General features: G+C 42.2%; 1 protein-coding gene across 11 annotated transcripts in view; it reads left to right on the top strand.

Moving 5' to 3' along the window:
• Positions 1 to 23,905, top strand: part of CELF4 (CUGBP Elav-like family member 4) — an 868,113-nt gene that overhangs the window by 95,460 nt on the left and 748,748 nt on the right. For all 11 annotated transcript variants that reach the window (XR_012639468.1, XR_012639467.1, XM_074952294.1 and 8 more), the window contains exon 2: positions 11,954 to 12,036. Coding sequence is in view for 9 of the 11 variants with exons in the window: in XM_074952294.1 (XP_074808395.1) it covers positions 11,954 to 12,036 (83 nt within the window). In the remaining 2 variants the exon portion in view is untranslated. The remainder of the gene's footprint in view (positions 1 to 11,953; positions 12,037 to 23,905) is intronic.

The raw sequence follows: 23,905 nt of genomic DNA, 5'->3' as shown, positions 1-23,905 counted from the left end.
AGCAGGAAGTATTGTTGATAGCATGGGAGACGCTCTTCTTGTGGGTTTCAGGCCAAATTTGTCAGTATAAGTAACTTTTGCATACACATCTGGGCTATTGGATGCTTCTACAAAGTGAAGCCAAACTGACACTAATGCAGTTCACTTATTACTGATTAGAGTACAACTTTGTTATCAAGAGAGGAGCCTCTCATTGGGGCTACTGATAGAAGTTAGGTGTTGCTGAACCTGAGGAAGGATTTTGTATGATTGGACTTTGTCTATTAATGTATAATTTAAGGGAGAATATGTGCAATGTTAGATGAGTTGATCTCATAGAAATGTTAACTTTTGTGTTTCCTGACTCTTTGATTCTTAATGTGCTGCATGAATGAAGGTTTTGGCTTGTGTGTGTGTAAATATAATATAATAAATTCAATTGAATGGGAAATGCTGGCCTTCTAAGACTTGATGGCAAACAATTTCAAGAGGAAAAAAATGAGCATTCCACACAACAGGGCTTTTCAAATGTTAATCTGCCTTGTGAGGAATCTGACAGAGAAGATGATGTCCAGGAAGATTTATATGCCTGTATTTCCTCCAAACAGTTAGCACTCCATGGTTATGGTGGGGTGGAGCTAGGCAGAGGAGGTGACAGCTCCAACCCTGTGAATGGTTCTTCACCGAAGATGCTAACTTTCCTTAAAGGCACTTAATCACTATGAAAACACCGGATAAAGAAATTAGATACAACATTTCCGATCCCAAGAACACTCCGGTGATCAACGCTTGAAGGATACACTCTAGACTGAGAAAATTAGAATAATTTTAAACACAGAGAATAAGATCCAGGATAGCTCAGAGGAAAAAGGTCCTTTCTCTCTTTGAATTTCTAGACTGGAGGCATCATCTGAGATGATCACTTCAATAAGGGAATTCTAACTGGAAACATCTTTTTTCTCTCTGTTGGTAGTTGAAATCTCTTTTTTTTTGACAGAGGAAGGATTGGGCAATAGCCTGGATTTTGGGAGACCTGGTTCAAGTCCCTTCTCCTCCACAGACTCTGTGTGTGACCTGGAACAAGTAATTTAGTCTTTCTGGGCCTCAGTTCCCCATCTGTCTAATGGGGATAATAACACTGCCCTGCCTCTCAGGTGTGCTGCAAGGATAGATAAAAGATTGGAAGGCGCCCAGATCTATGGGGGCCATGTAAGTACCTAAGACAGATAGACTTTTCCTTATTTTGCTTATTTGTACAGCACCTGCCATGATGGGGCTCTGGTTCCTGCTTGGGGCCTCTAGGAGATATCAAATAGGGACACTCAGAGATGCTTGATTAACATGTTTTTTTTTCATTATTATTATTATTATTTATTTAAATAGAAACATGACAGGTTGTGTGTGTGTGTGTGCGCGCACACACAATTAATTTGTGCACTTTTCACAAACTGATGTAGGACTCAAATAGGTTCAATTTGTGACCCTCCCTTTGATATGAAATCCTTGAAGAAGCAGTGCAAACAGCGTATGCTTCAAGAGAAATTAATCAGCCTCAAATACAACGATGCATCACAGGAACAAGGAGTAATGGTCTCAAGTTGCAGTGGGGGAGGTTTAGGTTGGATATTAGGAAACACTTTTTCACTAGGAGAGTGGTGAGGCACTGGAATGCGTTACCTAGGGAGGTGGTGGAATCCCCTTCCTTAGAGGTTTTTAAAGTCAGGCTTGACAAAGTCCTGGCTGGGATGATTTAGTTGGGGATTGGTCCTGCTTTGAGCAGGGGGTTGGACTAGATGACCTCCTGAGGTTCCTTCCAACCCTGATATTCTATGATTCTATGAAAAGGTCTGACCTGATAGAAACTGCTTCAGCAAGTCTGCTGGTGAGTCGGCCTAGGTCGGTGCTGCTTTTGAAAGACCTGTTAATAGGTTTTTTTCCCTTACTGAGGCTCCAATTCTGATCTGAGTTAAACTGAAGTAACCCCAGAAGGTGAAAATGGTTATTCTGCTTTAACATTGATGTAACTGAGATCAGAATCTGACCCATGGAATCTCAGGTGCGAGGCAAGATATTATTAACTCAGTTACACCAGCGTATCTTGGGAGTAATGGCGCTGACTTCTGTGGGGCTTCTCTGGATTTACACCCATGTCATTGAGATCAGAATTTGGTTTATAGTGTCGTGGCTTTCATCGGAGGATCTTAAAGCACCTCGCAGGACCGACGTATACATGGAAGCACTGAAAGATTAAGGGCCTGAGCTAAAGCCGACTGAAGTCAATGAGTATGTCTCCACTGGCTGGGAGCCACACTTTAAGTGACTTGTTCACAGGCACACAGCAAATAAGTGGAAAAGCTGACACTCTGGGTTGTGCTCTAGCCACTAGGCAGCACTTCCTCACCCAGAAATAAAGGTGTGACCAGCATGTATATAGCATCAGGTGTATAGTTACAAGCATGTTCTGTATGAGGTTATGTACAGAGATAGAGAAAATCATATAAGATATCATAAAACATATATCAGCCAAAGAAACAGTCGTGACTTGCTAAGTGCTTGTCCTTTGGTCTAAACAGTGGGCAAAGGAGAGAGGCTGTGCCAGGATATTTGTGGCTCTTTGCCAAAATAAAGCAAGGAAGGGGAAAAAAGCCCTTAATTACAACTATTAATAGTTGGCCAATATGCATCATCTTCATCCCGCAGATATATCACGGCATTATTACTAGAGGTCCAGGTAATGCACAATCCCTGGGGTGGCTGAAGAAGAACAGAGAAAATAGAAAAGAGATCCCTGCCTATATATAGCTGAACACTACTGGCTGTGTGAGCAAACTAATTCAGTTCAGTCTGTGGTGAGATGTCAAGCAAAATGGATTTAGATTCTGTGGGCCAGATTCAGATTTCAGTGACACAGGCATAAATCAAGCATAATTCAGGTGGAGGGTAACTCTGGATTTCCACGGGCATCACTCGGATCAGAATCTGTGCCCATGACTGTGTTTCACCCCCAATTTGTGCAGATTCTTCAGGGGATTCGTTATAGGGTTGGAGTCACCATCACCACCACTATTATCTACATGCATTCCATGCAATTATTATTTTATTGAATTCTCTGGAGGTAAAATTAAAATAGAGCTTTTCTTTTTACATCTCTGCTTCTGTTTTTGTTTCCCCTTCTCTTTAACAACCCAGTCTCCCAGGAGAACACTTGATACATCCTCATGCTTCCCAGAGACTGCAGTTCAATAGGCTGAGAGTTAATTAACATCTGGGAGTTTCCAGATGTTTATGTACTATCGCAAAGAGCTGGCCATTGGTAGCAAATGAACAGCCAGAAAAAGGTGATCCAAACAGAGCACCCTTCCGTTAATTAATATGTGTCTGGAAAATTCAGCAGGGTCCAGAGAAGCTAAATTGAAATTATGAATAACTAAGAAAGAGCCTTCATTATCAACAAATAGTTGATTAGATTTTTTTTCAAACCCAGATATAGTTCCTATGCACTGTAGTCATGTATTCTCATTGTTGCCCATACAGTTAGCTGACAGAAAAAGGCACAGCCTTCAGCCTACCTTCGTTTATAAGATGTACTTCAAAAATACCATTAGTGAGGATACTGTATTGGGCTGGATGACTCAAGCGATTTGTTATAAGGTATGAAGCCTTTGTCTATAAGTCAGGTTCAAGTCCAGTCCAGGTTGCTGAAGGCAAGTTGTTCTGTGAAGTGAGTTGTTGAGTAGAATGGCTCCAGAACTTTTCATCAAAATAATTTTTAGCAGAATGTAGTTTCTGCAAAATTGAAATTTTTGTACGGAAAATTTTGTTTGTCTTTTCTTCAATTTTTCTGTCTGGAAAATCAAAAAATGTTTAGCTTCAGAAACGTTTGTTGAACTGAACCTTAATGTTTAGTTTTGAATCAGTTCAACATTAGACCTGCCTGTGTTTCCTGAACATTTCATATGTGTTTGAATATCTAATGCCGTCATTGTCACCTATGGGCTGTACTCTTTGGCCAGAATACATTTCCCATGATGCACCACAATTTCTCTTCTGACCAAGCCGCATAATATATCATATTATTCACATGACTGTGAGTGCATTGTGGGAGATGTCATCTGGCCAGGAAGCACAACCCATAGGAGAGAATGGTGGTAAGAGACACCAGAACTGCAACTCCCATGAGGTGACACCGTGCCATTGGTTTCAGAGTGGTGGCCTTGTTAGTCTGTATCAGCAAAAAGAACGAGGATTACTTGTGACATCTTAGAGACTAACAAATGCATTTGAGCATAAGCTTTTGTGGGCTAAAATCCACTTCATCGGATGCATATAGTGGAAAATACAGTAGGAAGATACACACACAAACACATACACACACACACACAGACCATGAAAAAATAGGTGTTGCCATACCAACTATAATGAGAGTGATCAATTAAGGTGAGCTATTATCAGCAGGAGAAAAAAAACTTTTGGCGTGATAATCAGGATGGCCCTTTCCTAACAGTTGACAAGAAGGTGTGAGAAACAATAGGGGGAAAAATAAGCATGGGGAAATAGTTTTACTTTGTGTAATGACCCATCCACTCCCAGTCTTTATTCAAGCCTAATTTAATGGTGTCCAGTTTGCAAATTAATTCTAATTCAGCAGTTTTTTGTTGGAGTCTGTTTTTGAAATTTTTTTGTTGTTGTATTGTGACTTTTAGGTCTGTAATCGAGTGACCAAGGAGATTGAAGTGTTCTCCGATCGGTTTTTGAATGTTATAATTCTTGATGTCTGATTTGTGTCCATGTATTCTTTTACGTAGAGACTGTCCAGTTTGGCCAATGTACATGGCAGAGGGGCATTGCTGGCACATGATGGCATATATCACATTGGTAGATGTATAGGTGAATGAGCCTCTGATAGTGTGGCTGATGTGATTAGGCCCTATGATGGTGTCCCCTGAATATATGTGGACAGAATTGGCAACAGGCTTTGTTGCAAAGATAGGTTCCTGGGTTAGTGGTTCTGTTGTGTGGTGTGTGGTTGCTGGTGAGTATTTGCTTCAGGTTGGGGGCTGTCTGTAAGCAAGGACTGGCCTGTCTCCCAAGATCTGTGAGAGCGATGGGTCGTCCTTCAGGATAGGTTGTAGATCCTTGCTGATGCATTGGAGAGGTTTTAGTTGGGGGCTGAAGGTGATAGCTAGTGGCTTTCTGTTGTTTTCTTTGTTGGGCCTGTCCTGTAGTAGAAAACTGGAGGTATTTAGGTAAGTAAAGCTGTCAGTATGTTTCCGGTATAGGGTGGTGGTTATGTGACCATCGCTTATTAGCACTGTAGTGTCCAGGAAGTGGATCTCATGTGTGGACTGGTCCAGGCTGAGGTTGATGGTGGGATGGAAATTGTTGAAATCGTGGTGGAATTCCTCAAGGGTTTCTTTTCCATGGGTCCAGATGATGAAAATGTCATCAATGTAGCACAAGTAGAGTAGGGGGTGTTAGGGGATGAGAGCTGAGGAAGCATTGTTCTAAGTCGGCCATAAAAATGTTGGCATGTTGTGGGGCCATGCAGGTACCCATAGCAGTACCGCTGACTTGAAGGTATACTATGTCCCCAAATGTGAAATAGTTCTTGGTGAGGACAAAGTCACAAAGTTCAGCCACCAGTTCAGCCATGACATTATCGGGGATACTGTTCTGATGGTTTGTAGTCCATCTTTGTGTGGAATGATGGTGTAGAGGGCTTCTACATCCATAGTGTAGAATGGCCTGGATGGTGTTTTTTGGAAGATCACCAGTGGATTGTGGTTTCCTCAGGAAGTCAGTGGTGTCTCAAAGATAGCTAGGAGTGCTGGTAGCATAGGCCCAGGGTCTGAGGAGAGAGTCCACATAGCCAGGGAATCCTGCTGTCAGAGTGCCATTGTCTGAGATGATGGGGCATCCAGGATTTCCAGGTTTATGGATCTTGGGTAGCAGATAGAATACCCCTGGTCAGGGTTCTAGGGGTGTGTCAAGGTTCCTTCCCCACTCTGAACTCTAGGGTACAGATGTGGGGACCTGCATGAAAGACCCCCTAAGCTTATTCTTACCAGCTTAGGTTAAAAGCTGCCACCACCAAAGTGTTACACAAAGAATAACAGGGGAAGTGCCCACTTGGAAACGTCTTCCACCCAAAATATCGCCCCAAGCACTACACCCACTTTCCTGGGGAAGGCTCGATAAAAATCCTCACCAATTTGCATAGGTGAACACAGACCCAAACCCTTGGATCTTAAGAACCATGAAAAGCAATCAGGATCTTAAAAGAAGAATTTTAATTAAAGAAAAAGTAAACGAATCACCTCTGTAAAATCAGGATGGTAAATACCTTATAGGATAATCAGATTCAAAACGTAGAGAATCCCTCTAGGCAAAACCTTAAGTTACAAAAAGATACAAAAACAGGAATATACATTCCATTCAGCACAACTTGTTTTATCAGCCATTTAAACAAAACAGAATCTAACGTATATCTAACTAGATTGCTTACTGACTTTACAGTAGTTCTGACCTGCATTCCTGCTCTGGTCCCGGCAAAAGCATCACACACACAGACAGGACCCTTTGTTTCCCCCCCACACCCCTGTCCAGCTTTGAAAGTATCTTGTCTCCTCATTGGTCATTTTGGTCAGGTGCCAGAGAGGTTATCTTAGCTTCTTAATCCTTTACAGGTGAAAGGGTTTTTCCTCTGGCCAGGAGAGATTTAAAGGTGGTTAGCCTTCCCTTTATATTTATGACAGGGTGTGTCTGTGCAGATTTGTTCTTGTGCTTTTCAGGGAGTTTCTTGAGCAGATGGTGTAGTTTCTTTTGGTAACCCTCAGTGGGATCAGAGGGTATTGGCTTGTAGAAAGTGGTGTTGGAGAGCTGCCTAGCAGCCTCTTGTTCATATTCCGACCTATTCATGATGACGACAGCATCTCCTTTGCTAGCCTTTTTGATTATGATGTCAGAGTTGTTCCTGAGGCTGTGGATGGCATTGTGTTCTGCACAGCTGAGATTATGGGGCAAGTGATGCTGCTTTTCTACAATTTCAGCCTGTGCACATTGGCGGAAGCAATCTATGCAGAAGTCCAGTCTGTTGTTTTGAACTTCAGGAGGAGTCCACCCAGACTCCTTTTTGTAATGTTGGTAGGAAGGTCTCTGTGGGTTAGTATGCTGTTCAGAGGTGTGTTGGAAATATTCCTTGAGTCGGAGACGTCGTAAATAGGATTCTAGGTCACCACAGAACTGTTTCATGTTCGTGGAGGTGGAGGGGCAGAAGGAGAGGGCCTGAGATAGGACAGATTCTTCTGCTGGGCTAAGAGTATAGCTGGACAGATTAACAATATTGTTGGGTGGGTTAAGGGAACCACTGTCATGGCCCCTTGTGGCATGTAGTAGTTTAGATAATTTAGTGTCCTTTTTTCTTTGTAGAGAAGCAAAGTGTGTGTTGTAAATGGCTTGTCTAGTTTTTGTAAAGAGCACTTCAGTCTCCCTGGTCACTCGATTACAGACCTAAAAGTCGCAATACTACAACAAAAAAACTTCAAAAACAGACTCCAACGAGAGACTGCTGAATTGGAATTAATTTGCAAACTGGATACAATTAACTTAGGCTTGAATAAAGACTGGGAGTGGATGGGTCATTACACAAAGTAAAACTATTTCCCCATGTTTATTTTCCCCCTACTGTTACTCACACCTGATTGTCAACTCTTGGAAATGGGCCATCCTGATTATCACGCCAAAAGTTTTTTTTCTCCTGCTGACAATAGCTCACCTTAACTGATTACTCTCATTATAGTTGGTATGGCAACACCCATTTTTTCATGTTCTGTGTGTGTGTGTGTGTGTATGTATGTGTATGTATATATATATATACACACACATCTATATCTTCCTGCTGTATTTTCTACTACATGCATCCGATGAAGTGGGTTTTAGCCCATGAAAGCTCATGCTCAAATACATGTGTTAGTCTCTAAGGTGTGCAAGTACTCCTTGTTCTTTTTACAGTGCCATTGGTAGATGTAGTGTGATATCGAATTGATTGTTTTGACATTGTTCATAGCTTTTTATTCTATGGATATAGATAGATAGATATAGATCTTTCATCCTGATTTGGGATGAAAACAAATGTTGAGATATCAAAATTACCTCCAAGAGGGGAAATTCCTTTTTTGCTCATCTCTACTTCTGAGTCTGTCTAGTTCCTTAACACATTTTAAAAAATGTCCTCACAATCAGCACTGATTTAGAAGCCAAGGCATACAGACAGCCACGGGCTGACTCCTTCAACTTCGAGTCAGGTTTGTGCCACATTGGCAAGAGGTATGGAGAAGTTTGCATTGCTGCTGTCTGCTCTCTTTCATTGTTTGGTGGGAATGGGATAACCCTCTCTGGTGCCGTTAATCTTCCACTCTAAATTCACTTAAATATTTGTTTCTTAAAAAGGTACCACTGAGGCTGTGCCATCAATTTCCCTAATGAGAGGCTGTCAACATAAATTATAACTCTCAGGCACGTTGTGTATTATGGAGCATGCTGAAAAGTTACTTCAACAAGACTTTTTTTATTTATTTTTTTTTGCCTGAAACATTCATTCCCTTTCTTCCCTGGTGCCGCGCCATGTGCAAGTCACTGATTAAATTCCCTTCTTCCATTTCAAAATCTTTATGCCCTGAGTGCCTTGTTTGGGGAGCCAGTGACATTTTGATGCCCTCCGTTATATACAGCGTGCCTGGGACTTCTTTGCAATTCCAGGGCAGGCACATATAGCTGTAGAAGGGATTTCATTTTGGTTTCTTCCTCCTGATAACTCATCACACTCTGGCTGGATCTCTGAAGGAAATGCTGCTTTTATAATGAAAGGAGGGGCCTTCTGCCTGAGACATCTGAATTATGGTCACAGCGTGGCCAGCATTGCAGGGTTTCATTATTCTAAGCTGTCGTCATAGCCATCACAATAAGAGGAAATATATAACTACCATGATGGAAGCTTTACACTATATAGTTTATCTCTATAAGAGTGTGCTATGATGTACCTAATTAGACTGTATCAACTGGTCCAGGTCTGCTCCCAAAGGGAGATTTTCTTATTGTGTCTGGTCAGAGAGCTCTCTGCTTATGATTTATCACTGAAATTAACTTTAAGCATTGTTTCCCATTTGATTATCAAGCTGTAGGTGACTTTTAAAAAATGCTTTTCAATCCATTACCCTCCACTCCCCACCCATGAGCCTTCACTGCCACTGTCCCCACTCCTCCCCATGCAAAAATAAATAAAATCACACACACACACAGAGCACCACTGGAAGTTGAAAGAAGACTTGAAGGGTACCAATTAGAGAGAATAAAATCATTGCTACTCAGAGCTGTTCTGCCTCCTTTCCTTACCTCGCTGCTGCTTTGCTTCTGATGTGCACAGTCATTGATGCATGATACATGTGAACAGTTGGAATATATGAAAAGGAGCCGTCCCCCCACACACAGACATTAGATAAGATGATCCAGCAGGTGTTTCCCATCTGTGATTCTAACGATCATCCAATTTGTGGGAGTTAGTGGGGTGAGTCCTTCAAGAAAATATTTAGAAAACTCCCTTTTAACTTATTCCATCCTCTAAGCCAGTGGTTCTCAACCTGTGGCCCATGGGATGCCCTCAGCCAATCAGCACACAGCTGCGGGCCATACAGGTAGTATTGGATGTGCCCCACATGACATATCATTGGTCGCATATGCAGCCCACAATGGTACCTATGTTGAGAGCCTCTGCTCTAACATATTCTATTTAGAACTTCTTAAAAGAGAGAAGTGACCTATTTTATTTCTTCTGTGTTAGCACCTAAGGACCCCAGTCAAAGATCACCACACAAATAATTTAAACACCACACAAATAATACAAAGGCAATTTGTGTCCTGGAGAGCTCACAATCTAAGATTTAAACAAAGTGTGACAGGTGAATAAACAAAGAGGAGCTGGTGGATCTATGTATACTTAATCCTTCCTCAGCAAAGCGGGATAGACAAGATGATCTCTTTAGGGCCTGTCAAGGTTCCTTCCCCACTCTGAACTCTAGGGCACAGATGTGGGGACCTGCATGAAAACCTCCTCAGTTTATTTTTACCAGCTTAGGTTAAAACTTCCCCAAGGTACAAACTATTTTACCTTTTGCCATTGGACTTTCGCTGCCACCACCAAACGTCTAACACCGGTTACTGGGAACGAGTCCGTTTCGAAACATCTTTCCCCCCAAAATCCTCCCAAATCTTACACCCCCTTTCCTGGGGAAGGTTGGATAAAAATCCTCACCAATTTGCAAAGGTGAACACAGACCCAAACCCTTGGATCTTAAGAACAATGAAAAAGCATTCAGTTTCTTAAAAGAAGAATTTTAATAGAAGAAAAAGTAAAAGAATCACCTCTGTAAAATCAGGATGGTAAATACCTTACAGGGTAATTAGATTCAAAACACAGAGAATCCCTCTAGGCAAAACCTTAAGTTACAAAAAGACACAAAAACAGGAATATCCATTCCATTCAGCACAGCTTATTTTCTCAGCCATTTAAAGAAATCAGAATCTAACGCATATCTAGCTAGATTACTTACTAAGTTCTAAGACTCCATTCCTGTTCTGTCCGCAGCAAAAGCATCACACAGACAGAGAGAGAGGCTTTGTTTCTCCCTCCCCCCAGCTTTTGAAAGTATCTTGTCTCCTCATTGGTCATTTTGGTCAGGTGCCAGCGAGGTTATCCTTGCTTCTTAACCCTTTACAGGTGAAAGGGTTTTTCCTCTGGCCAGGAGGGTGTTTAAAGGTGTTTACCCTTCCCTTTATATTTATGACAGGGCCCTTCCAGCCCTATATTTCTGTTATTCTAAGGCAAGATAATGGAACATAAATAGACAGTTGTTGAGAAGACTTCCCCTTTCCTTCTTCCCAGGTTTGGAAGAAGCTCACATTTTGACGGACAAACCATCTAAAGCTTGACTGGTCAGATATCTCCAGTCAAAGAAGCTGGGGTGGGGGCAGAGACACGGGTTGTAGTTGTTTTGTAGTAACTTGCTGGGAAAGTGTCCTGTGCATAATAAGCAGTTCTTGTGCCGCAGTGACTGGCAGCCTTTCCGTATACTCCAGTAAGGGGGAATAATCAGATCACATTGCATGCACAACTAGGATATTGCAACATTGGCCTGTTGCATAATGAGGTTTTTTACTTTCCTCTACCATTCTACCATGGCAGGTAATGGCCCCTGCAGTTGATAGGCTGTCCCGCTAGATGGACCAGTGATCTGATCCACTGTGGCAGCTCTGAATTTCTAATGCTTTCTAAAGTGATACGATGTTTGGATTGTTCATCTGGGCCTCAGCGTAATTGCCTTCGTGTGCCTGGCTTTGAGCAAGCGGGTGGTTGCTCCGGGTGGTTATTCTCCAGTGTGAATGCAAATGGGGGGCTACTCGGGGATGCGAGCCAGGTTAAGTGCTATGTGTCATCCTCTGCAGTTGGAAATCCCAAGTCCTTGTGTGCCCCTTACTGTGGGTGCATGGTACCAAAGGGGAGCACGAGGATTTAATCATGGTCCTCAGTGTGTTGAGGAGATCTTGGTTTCACACTCCACTCCCTGTCCGCATTGCTGCAACTTGGTAGGAATAAAATGTCAGTCCCATATCAACAGCCTCATTAATGTGGGAGTGGGTTCCTCTCTGCTCCGCATCCTGCTCCATGCTTTTACCCAGCATGGATAAATGCAACGAGGTGGAATCACCCCCCAATGAGCCCGTGCTGGACACAGTTTCCTGTTATCATGAGAGCCTGGGGAAAGGGATTCATTCTATTCCTCGGAGAGTATCCCACTAGGGAAAGGGAGTCTGCAGCTCCCTCGCTGGAAAAGCAAGAAGCTGAGCCTTGTTCTGCATCCTGCTCCTAAGCTGATCCGCACCGAAGCTCTGTACTTAACGCAGGGTTGTCTTTCGTTTGCAGGGTGTGCCTTCCTAACATACTGCGAAAGGGAGTCTGCCCTGAAGGCCCAGAGTGCCCTGCATGAACAGAAGACACTGCCAGGGGTGAGTCCAGATTGCTGTTTTCATCTGCATTGGGTTGTATATTACGTTCCCATTTGGGGGTAGGATGATTAATGACTGTTGTTGCTCGGATGAGTCCATATTTGCATGGGGCTATAAAATCAAGGTGCCACAATCCAGCCTAGACGTTTCCAGACGTAGCAAACCTCAGCTTGTTGTTGTATCCAGAAGCACACAGCGGAAAATAACGCATTTGGGGCTGGATTCTGCCACCCTTTGTCATGTGAGAAAGAGGCTTTAGGGCTGAGCCTTTTGATTCGTGCATGGACATGTGTGTGTGAGGTAACACCTCCACTTCCCTGCCCCTCCCCCCTCGACAAAGCAAGGCGTGGTGGCAAAAAGAAACGGTTTGAATTATTGAGTTATCACAGACTGGAAACATATTCTTCATGACAAAGTGGTTTGACTCAGTTGCTTTAGTATTCAAGCAGCTGTAGCAGATTGGAAAGGCAGTGAGACAAGGAGAAAAGAGAGAGAGAGAGAAGAGAAGAACATGAGATAATGAGGAAAATTATTCACATGAGCAAGATCTGAGGTTCAGACAACACAAGCAGAACTAAAAATAGAAACATCACTCTGAGGGGAAGACCTGGCCTGCAGGGGCGGATTGAGACCGGTCCTTGGGTTTCTCAGGCCAGTGGTAAGGGTTGGGGGTGGGGGAGACACGGGTGTGGTTGGTGTACAGGGACAGGGAGAAGCACAGTGCAGATCTGATTGCAGCTGGAGGGAGTATCTCTGCCTGCTCTGTCTCATGTGGATAAAGGATCAAGGACTCAGGAGGGAGAGAGATGCGTCCATAAAGGTTAGGGGGCAAGGGGTATGTGTAGAATGAAGAGGCTGGGAGGAAAGGTTTACCCATAAGTCTGCACACTCAGAGTTTTGAACAAGGCCTGCATTACTTTAATCTATCCCTGTATGCAAGCTGGGAGTTGCTATCACTAGACTCAAGTTACTCTCAACTGCTGAGAAATTGTTGCTTCTCCTGATATTTCCATGGCCCTGTATCAGTCTCTAGAACTTACCTATCTTTTCATCCCCTTAACAGTGCAGATGCCCACACACTTACTCGTTCGGTGCGATCTTTGTCATAACGGGTGTGGTTTGTGTGTGTATGTGTGCGCATTGTTCACTAAGAATACCTTCACACCTGGTGACAGCTCCAACAGACTAGTTCTTCTCAAAAATATGAGTGGCTCTGGTTGCATTGTTGCTACTAAGGGGTGATTCCTTCCTGTTTATTTTCTTTTTAAATCCATGCCGTCTCTGTGCCTGGGCTACCAACTAAAGAGTGTGTGTGTGTGCACATACTCACAAAAGACAGATATTTAGCTTAGGGATGTTTCAAATAACAGCTTCTTCGTTTATATTTTATTGAGCATGTTTTAGAGGCATACGCATGTGAAAACACAGGGATCAAGATTTTCAAACCTGAATCCATAATTAAGTGGCTAAATTGGGGTCCTGATTCTCAAAAAAATGTTGTTTATTTAGTAGAGCCATTCACTGGGAGTTGTTGGATACTCAGGAATTGAAAAGCAGGCTATTTTAATCATGCCCAGAGCTCATATCATTCCCATGAGGTCAAAGTCGTGTCTCAGTGAGGCTGGTGTAAAACTGGAATAACTCGACTGAAGTCCATAAGAGTTGCTGGGTGCTCAGCACTTTTGAAAATCAGGTGAAAAATTATTTGCCTAAATATGGAGTTTGAGAGCCTGATTTTAGACACCCAGATTTGTAGTGGCCAAGGTGTATGTCTGTATGTCTATATAAACAACAAACTCTGAGGGTGAAATCCTGGCTCCATTGAAGTCAATGGCAAAGCTTGTGTTGACTGCAACAGGGGTAGGAGTTTACCCTTAAGGTTTTATGTCTGATACTGTGAGGGTCTGAGTACCTCTAACTTTTATCAGTTCAAATTCTGACCTCATTTGCAATGCTCTAAACCCAGACTAACAGCATTGACTTCAGGAGAGTTATTCATGTTTAACACTGGCTGTAACAGTGATCAGAATCTGACCCCGAGGGCAATGATGAAGGCTCTGTGCTGAAATAAGTGATCAGAATTTCAAATATACTGAGCACCCACCAGAGCCCTTTGGCTTCAATTCCAATTATTCCTCTTGGGATCAAGCCCTTCTTTCTCCCACCCAACCTGGCGGCAGACACCTTTCCATCAAGTTCCTGAACTCATCCTCTGGATGATGTTTCTCTAGTTTGTTTCAGGGAACCAGCCTAGTCTTTGATAAGCTCTCATGCCTGGATATTATTTTATGGCTCCTATGCAAGTAGCAGGGGAGTATTTTATGACATACCTAACTGGGCTTGATGACATGCACTGGCAATATTAAGCATAATTCATCACCATAAAATGAGAAGCACGCCTTAGGTCAAGGGTCAAAGTCCTCTCTGACATGAGTTTACAAACAATACATATATAACACATTCCCTTCACCTGCTAGTTTCTGTGACACAAACAATACTACCGAAGAAGCATGAAAATAATTAACAAGCCAGGTATAGAAAGGGGAAAGTAATACATACAGTAGATCACTGAATTGAGGCTTCCCCCCCCCAGTAAATTATACAGTACTTGCTCTTGTATTACTACTGCATGAATATTTGCTGTTATAAAACATAGAACTGAGTCATTTGTAATAATATGCACATAAATGCAAATGTATGGAAATGATGAGGCACCAGAATTTTGTGCATAGATCCAAGCTCCTGCCTCTCAGCTGTGTATCACTGTGGTTTTAGTGGAGTGGTTACATGCACATATTTTACAGTAATTACTTTCTGGATGTGCTTTGTAAGATGACAGAAATATGTTTCACATATTTTCTTGTTATATGTGAGATATAAAGTCATCTTGTGGAATAATCAAAACACTTCTAAGCAGGTGTGTGTTGATTAATAAAGTCTTTATGGTCCATTTTTTAGGGGGAGAGTTGTGATAAATATTTTGCGGGAAGTAGAACGTAATGTAAAATATCAAATTGCTTGTGGAATCTTCTTCAGCCCACTGCTTGGGACAGTTTGAAAGTGTCTTCTGCCTAAAACTGAAGGACTGGGTGTGCGTTAGAACACTATTGTGAGTGCCAGGCGATTCAAATTCTAACATTTACTTGTGATTGTTTATTTTACATATAATAGAATAGCTGGATGATGAAGTATATTAGTTTTTTAATAATTTATAGAAATGCTTTGATGTTGCAGTAATTACATTAAAGGTCACATATCAAAGGTAATTTGGGTGAGCAGCTGTGATGGTTTCTCAGAAGCAATCAATATTGCTGTCCGTGGTGCTGATTTCACCAAGGGGACTGCCAGATTAAAGGAGGCTTATTACCAGCCAGACAGACACAAGGGAAATCAAGAACAGATTGGAGAGATGCACTATTCTCTTTCCCCGCCTATAATTAACACTGTTCACCATAATCTGTGCTAATCCTTCATGCTGGGAAAACCACTAGCATTTTTAGACATCTCAAAGGCAAATTAGGCAAGGTGGAGTATTTTAATGGGAGGGGGATGGGAGAGAATACAAAACGTAAAAGTTGATTCCCCCTTGGGAATTCTGAGCCTGGTAAATCTCCCCATGATGAAAGTGCAATATCAGAAATGCAGTCCATAATCTAGGAGAAAGTAAAAATATGACCCCAACAATGACAGTGCAGGGGACATGAGAATTATGTGCCTGCCCGCTCGGTTTAATATTAGCTATTGGCCCTGCAGAGCTCCATAGGAAATGAAATCAGGGAAATAAAATTGTTTTAAGTGTAGTCATTTTGATTACAAATTATAGTGAAGTCAACTTTTCCCCCTTTCTTTCTTTCTGAGGCTAACGTCAGAGGATAATGCTGAGAAATGTAATTAGGCTATCAAGATCGACTTTTATTTATGACACAAATAAACTGAGCTCATGTATGATAAGCATGGTTGCATTTTTTCTCTGTTTCTTTGTGGTTTCTCAGACACAGGGACTGAAGGGGCTGTTGGTTGTAGGGGGCTGCCTGTTTTCTATAAAATCAGAACTCACCAGCAAGGCTCCAAAGAATAAACATAAAAAGGAATAGCTGGCAAACTGTTAACCTCCAAAATTTTAGGCGCCTTTCCAGACTTTGAAATCCATCAAAAATGATTTTGTTGTCTTATTGAGAGGGGAGAAATAGTACTGCAGCTGTATTATATTTCTCAGCAACTTACAGAGTTTCTATTTTACTTCTAATAGCACCCAATCTGTTGCTGTCTTATGCCGCCCAAACCAACCTATGCCATTCCGTATTACATCTAATTGAGTGTTTCTGTAAAAGCAAAGGAGGGTAAATATGTGTTGCAATAATATCAGGAAACTGGGGGATGTCAAGGTGCTCTGAAGCTCCTTTAAAATTGGAAGGAAACGATAGCTATTGAATCCAGAGGCGTGGTTCCTGTTTCATAATTTACTGAAATTCTCATGTGTGTTACCAATCATGCCTTGATGAAATGCATGTGCATGTTACCAATCATGCCTCCGTGAAATTCATCATGTGTAAGGAGTGAAATTCAGCCCTTAGTTACTGAAATCCTCACAACAGGGCTTAAGTGAGACTCAAGTAGTGCGTAGACCTCGCAAGGGCCCTGTGCACAGGGTATGAATTTCATCCAGCCTAGTAGGCTGTGCTGTAATTTTACAATATTAATTCACTTTTTAATGCTTCAGTGGGTTTCCTAGAAGCTTGTTAGGAAACTATGAAGTCACATATTGCCCTGCACACTGCATTAGGCCAAAAGCTGGATTTAGATCCCCCCCACCGCCCTGAAAAGTTTTCACTACCAATGTAAGTTGTAATTTGGTCAGCAGTGGCAGGCTGGAAGGATTCCATTGATTAAAGTAGCCCTCTGAACATACAAGCTGCTCACCATGCCCTTTAGATTTTGAAAGAAAACACATTTAATTGTTCCCCTGGGAGAACTATGCCTGTTTCCAAAGTTAAAAAATGAAGATGAAAAGGAGCAAAAACAGATTTGAGGGAAGAGACTTGCAAACACTGAGCCTGTAGAATTTCTCCTTGAAATCTTCGGGCATCCACGTCATAGTTAAAAAAGATTCTTCTCCCTCCTCTCCCCAGGCTGATCAGAAGGTCACAGGCTCTTTGGCTCTTTCTTCAGGGAAAGGAGGGGTGTGGGGGGAGTAAAGCCACTTTCCATTTACTAAAAACCCCTGTACTTTGGCAGTGCTGTGCTATTCACCAGATGAGATGAAACACCTGGGTCCTATCTGCTTTGTAAACATTAAAGTTCCATTTCACTAGTTAAAGATTGGCTTCTGTAGCCCCACTCCTGCAACCACAGGAATACAAAGTAAACTCACTCTCTACGTTCCAGTCCAAAGAGCTTTGGAGGAAAAGGCTACAGTGTAAGTGTTGTGTCAGAACTGGTGTGTGTGTGCTGCCATCTCACCTCAGACGAGCACACTCATTACATCTGTAGCTTCCGAATAGCTCCCTTTTAAATTTGCAAAATTCGAGCAATGAGATCTTGCTTGTCTTTGAGCTTTAGAGGAAATTAATATATACATGAATATATAACAATGTATATGTGTGCGTGTGTGTATATATATACACATGCACACATATCTACAGGAAAATTAAAATGAAATTCCAAAGATTGTATTATCTCTCTCTCTCTTTTTTTTTTCATTTGGATCTCAAAGGACAATTGCTGAGCAATTCAACAAAAGCCGTTGTTGGACCTTCATTCGCTTCATGTGTTACTCAATGACAACTTTTCTCTTTCTGACATGTATGCCATAGGAGGATCAATCTAATTTTATGTACAACTGTAAAGATGAATGATAAGTAGAAAGGATTCAGGCAAGTACAAGCTGAATAAATTATAAAGGGCAAATGATGACAAGGCTGGGGATCCCAGGAGACAGTGATGTGATAACAGAAACTAAAGACGAATTCATGATGGATGTAGTTAGCATGTACTGAGGCTGTTAATTCTTCAGGGTAGTTTTACAACTTCTTGTGATTGGAGCAATCAAAGTATTTCATTTTAAAGAGGTGCTATATATTTTCACTTGTCTGCTGTGCATATTTGTATGTATGGCCTCATTTATATGCATAACAGTAAACTCCCATAGGCTAGTCAAGCTTACCTCCCATCAAAGGGTCCCTATTCTCCAAACCATAATGCCACTGTTTATGCATAAATAAATAGATAATGTGTAACGATTTGAGGGCAAACCTGGATCTCAGCAAAAACATTTCCATTTTCATAGCGGCACAGCACACACCAATCAAATCAGCTCAGGGACTCATCCAGTGAGAGGATGGGTGCCCTCAGCTTCTGTCAAAGCCAGGCCTGGAGATTGAGTTAGGCTCTCATAATATCCCTGTTTAGTGTGTGTGTGTGTGTGTGTGTGTACACGTACACACACACATTATATAACTTTAAGATAGGTCATATTTTGGGCTTAAGCTACTGAAAGGGAAGCTGATGCAACATCTAAGGTTGGAAACAAATCTGACCTCTTGGTTGTATGCTTTTGTTTTACATCCATTGTTCATTATTATTATTAAGGGAATTAACATGGACATTCTTTTTTCACCCTAAAAGTTTCTCTGTGAGCGATCTTTACCCTGGCCTATGTTTGTACACACCAGGACCTTGATTCTGTCCTCACTTGCACCGGTGTAAATCAACAGTAATCTGACTGAGAGATCAGTGGAGTTACATGGTGTGGGAAAGAGGGAAATCAGCCCTGTATCGGTTGCTGTTAAAATGATGGTGAACCAGAAACCAGGACTTGCAGTGGGGACATAAAACATTACTAAGAATTCTACAACTAGGAGGTCTGATCCTGCAAAATGCTGAGCATCCTCAAGACCTACTGGGCCATATCATGCAGTCCTTACACTGTAATCAGGCAAGTTCCAGTTGAAGATCATGGGAGCTGAGGGCACTTGGTGTCTTGGGGAAGCTGATACACACCTTTCAGGGTCAGGCCCTTACCACTTAATGGGCCCATAACCCTAAGGCTTCCAATTGCAATACTCTAGAGTTTTGAGCCATGACCCTTCTGTGGAGCATGCATTTTTCAAGGGAAAAGCAGGAGTATCTGTATTAGTAAGCAATTATGATCCTGTTTTCATGTAATCATCTCTCAATAATAAAGAATGAGGGAGGAAAAATGCAGAGAACCTTTGATGTTTTTCTCTCCCTGTGTATCTAGACAGACAGGTAATTCTGTGTAACTGGAGGCAGAGAGCCAAACCTGGCGGTCATTATTTTACTCTTAGGGTGAAATTTTCAAAAGCATGTATGTGACTTAGTCCCATTTTCAAAGGTGAAACTTTGGAGTTTCTTTGAGACTTAAGTATCAGAGGGGTAGCCGTGTCAGTCTGGATCTGTAAAAGCGGCAAAGAGTCCTGTGGCACCTTATAGACTAACAGACGTATTGGAGCATAAGCTTTCATGGGTGAATACCCACTTTGTCGGATGCATGAGACTTAAGTTACTTTTGAAAATAGGATTTAGATTCCTAAATCAATTACGCCTTTTGAAAATTTTACCCTTAAGGCTTGTCTACACTTGAAATCCTGCAGTGGGTGCAGCTGTAGAGTTTCAGTGAAGGCATTACCTATGTCAACGGGAGCGGTTCTCCCATCAGTATAGGCACTCCCACCTCCCCAGGAGGCAGTAGCTAGGTCTACAGGACAATTCTCCTATTGACTTAGCAGCATCTATACTGAGGGTTAGGTCAATTTAACTGCATCGCTCAGGTGTGGCTTTTTCACACTCCTGAGCAACATAGTTATACAGACCTAATTTCCTAGGCTAGACCAGGCCTTTGTCTTTACTCTGGCAAAATCCCATTGATGTAAACAGGTACAAGGGAGTAACCTATTTTGCATTAAACACTCTCCCATCTCCGGCTGCAATTCGGCAAGGTAGTTCAACATGTGACTAGCTTTGAGCATTGGAACAGTACCTTTGAAGTCACTGGAATTACTCAGGTGCTCAAAGATAGGCATGTGTTTAAATACTTTGCTGAATGGGGGCCTTTTAGTGCTAACAATGTAGTGTAATTACAGTGTAATCTCCCATCATAGTCCTCTGCTGCAGAACAACTTCTAATGTGACTTGGCGTAACATGACCTACATAATATCTAAACTTAACTTCAGAGGCTCTTTTCTTTTTTTTTTTGGCAGGGGGGAGGGAGAGGTGGGGAATGACTAGACTTGGATCTGTGCTATCAGTTCAGGCGAGTAGGTATCCGAAGTGACTTTGTTCTGCTGAGTAGCTGCCGTGCAAACCTTAAAGTGCCACTGCGTGTATGAGCGGCTGCACTTGGCAGATTCCCAGCAATGTCAAAGCTTTCTGATTAGTTTCTGTAAGTACAAGGACAAAATTAAGCTTAACCTATTTTTCAAAGAAGAAATGTGCCTTTTTCTCTTTAATGGAAATGTGATTGTATCTTGTTTCCCATACTTCCTTCCCCCCCCCCCCCAAAAAAAAAGTCTTGTCTTATTAATGTATATTTTAAAAAGCATTTTAGAACTCGGGTGAATTGTGTGTGTTGAATTTTGACCTTGGATACATGATCCAAATCAGCTCCTTGGTGGTATGGGGATGAAGTCAAACTCCTTCCTTGCCCCATTATGTGTGGGAAGCTAAACCCCCATAATCCTTTGCTGCTTCTGTCCGCTTTCCACCACTGTTAATTCGTTCTTCAGCATGCCACCTGGATGGTGGAGTTGCATATTTGTTTCCTGGCCAGGCACTGGCAAAGCGAATTTTGTCCAGTTGTAATTAAGCTCTCCAAGTTAATGCTCAGGTTGTTGCTTAACTCGCATGTTGAAGTGCTGGGTTTATTTATCCCTTGTTCTGTGCATGGCTTGATCAACTCTGCTCTGCTGCTATGAAACCATTTCTGGTCAATGGGTGTGTTTTAAAACCTGTTGAGATCAGCTTCTGATGTCACTTACACGGCACCAGTTTGTTCAATGGAATAATTCCTGATTTACACTAGTATAAGCAAGATTGGAATCAGGTTCATTCTTTGTGCTTTTTTGTTGCTGTTAAAGTAACATTGTTGAGTGACAATAGCCTTAGGGTTAGGGTTTAGTGTATAGTAAAGTATTTCACAAAAACTGTCAGTAAAGTTTTTTAAATGTTAGATTTAAAAAAAAAAAAAAAAAACGAACACAAAGGTCTCAATTATACCATTGTAAAACTGGTGTGAGATCAGAATCAGACCCATAGATACTTATATGTATATGGACAGACACATCTGACTGTCTAATATTCACAAACTACTCATCTTTTCTTTTAAGCCCCTTCCTCGCTATCCCTTCCCCACCTGTCCTCTGTTGTTTGCTGTTGAGATGTCCACTCCAGCCCCTATCCCTGCTAATGATGTTAGTCATTGGTTACAATCCCCTTTGCACTTTCCCCCACACTGGCCTTAAACTCCCCATAAACATCCACAAAGGCCACTTCTGTGTCATCCTTCACAATTCCTCCTTAATACTCGCCTTTGGACACTGGCTAAGCGTCTGGCAGTCTGTGACCATTGCTCGCCTGGCTAGCCATGTCGCATTGTCGCATCATTTCCATATGCTCCCTTCTCCCCTCCCACATCTGTTTGTTGTGTTCACTGGTTGTCTCATCTCTTATACTTCGATTAAAATATGTCAGGGTAGGGACCATTGTTGTGAGTTTTTGCAGTGCCTTGCACGGCTATCCATGATGGTGATCCATAGACATTACTGTAAAATAAATAATAGGTAATGAGATCAGTCCTATACAATGGTGGAAGTTGGAAAATTCTGCCCTGCAATCCAGATCTGAACATCTTCAAAGGGATGTTTCAAATCTGGAGCTTTGGTTTGGGTCCATCTGTATTTCTGGTATTAAGCCTGAAACATTTTCCCTCAGTGCTGTGAACCCAAACACCAGAGACTAGAGCTAATGTCTCCGAAGCGAGTCTGTCCAGCCTCATCCCATTGTCTCTATTGAGTGAAGTGCAACAGTTAAATAGACTCAGATCGAGTATATTTACAATTATTTCAGTTTGGATAATCAAATGTGATGTTCATTATGCAGCTAAGAAATATGGTTTTCAATAGAGCGGCCCTAATTCTGCACTCTGTCTACTTGATGTAGACAGGGACACTTCATTGCCTTAAGTCAGATTTACATCGATGTAACTCAGGTCAGAATCAGATAGGCTTATCCTGGTGGTGTCCCTTTAAGATGCCCTGAAAAGCCACCTCCCTTCAGTAGGGCTTGCACTTTAGAGATTCAGCCTAGGGACCTGGAAGGTCATTTGTTTCTTTTCCGGGACCAAGGCTGTGCTGTTGAACTTGCTCACTTTGGGGAATCCATTGCTGTTTGAGCATCTCTTTACTCTCCGGCACGGAAAGCCTGACTGACAACTCAAGTTACTCCCGGGGTCTTGGCCTTGCTGCTGATTCTCTGGACAGGATTCCAATCAGACTCCCTCATTACTAATACCTGTCTTTCCCATTCTTAGCAGCTCAGGGCCATATTCTTGCTCTCAGTGGAGACTGGTGTAAACCCTGAATGATCCCAGTGGATTTATACAAGTGCTGCTGAGACTGGAATTAACGTTTCTGTTTTAAATCTCCCATTTTTCTTTGTTTCTTCCCTTTCTTTGCAATATGTACTCTTTCTCTCCTCCCATCCACAGACCCCCCCACAGCAACGCGCTGTATTGTCGGGCAATCTTCACCAACATAATCACATTTGGGCCCAGTGTTTTTCCTGCAGACCCAGGAGTGCGCAGTGCTTAGGCCTCCATTATTAGTTTACACAATAAATGAAGCCCATTAGAAGAGGATAATCAGGGCTTCGAGAAGGCCACCTCACTCGTTATCCAAGGAGGTTATGTTAAGCCTCTGTAGTTATTAATCAAACTTTCCGATGCAGATAGCTGAAGATTAAGAGCCACATTTATCCTCTTTATTTCTCATTCTTTTGCATTGATGTGCAAACACTCTTTATTATCGTTACTTTTATTATTATTCATGGCCCAGCCAGTTGGCCACAACTGCTTCTCAGACGTCGTTTGAAGTCTAGGCCTATCCAGAATGATGTGATGATAGAGCTGAGCCACTGGAGGGCTCTCTGGTTAGATTCTGGAAAGAACTGCTGGGTGTCCTAGAAAGTCTCTGCTAGCCATCCCTGCATTGCCATATCTTACCCACAAGGTCGAAAGACAGGATCTCTCCTGAGTCAAAGCTCATTTTATTTAGTGAACGAGATTCAGAGCTAGTGTAAAATGGCTGCACCTCCCCCCACATCAGTTACACTCACTGATACCAGATTTGAATTTGACCCCCAGGCTGGGGGGGACGCATGGCTGCTCTAGCTTGTCCCACCCTTATGGACCTGCTCGATGACTCCTTTGGGCACAAGTTTTAGGGAATAAAAGCTCCTGATTGTGAAGAAAATCTGATCCTTTTTGGGTCCTCTCAGCAGGGCCAAAGGAGGATGACTAACAAATAGAGCTGGTTAGAAAATGGGAAGCGTTTTTTATGAACATTTTCATAAGAAACTATCTTAGCCATGTCACTTGTGGAATTTGTGCAGCCTCTTAAATTGCCTCCTTGGGTAGGTTCCAGGTTCCGCCCTAGGGCAAAACATGGGAAAGGGAAAGCATGGTAGTAAACCACTGGCCAATCCAGCCTGGGAAAAAGGATGGTCTTGTTGAGCTAAGGTAGTGGCTCTCAGCCTTTCCAGATTACTGTACCCCTTTCAGGAGTCTGATTTTTCTTGCCTACCCCCAAGTTTCACTTCATTTAAAAGCTATTTGCTTCCAAAATCAGACATCAA

Source organism: Natator depressus, chromosome 5 (assembly GCF_965152275.1).
Source record: "Natator depressus isolate rNatDep1 chromosome 5, rNatDep2.hap1, whole genome shotgun sequence".
Lineage (NCBI taxonomy): Eukaryota > Metazoa > Chordata > Testudines > Cheloniidae > Natator > Natator depressus.
This window is presented reverse-complemented; position numbering and strand designations above follow the sequence as displayed.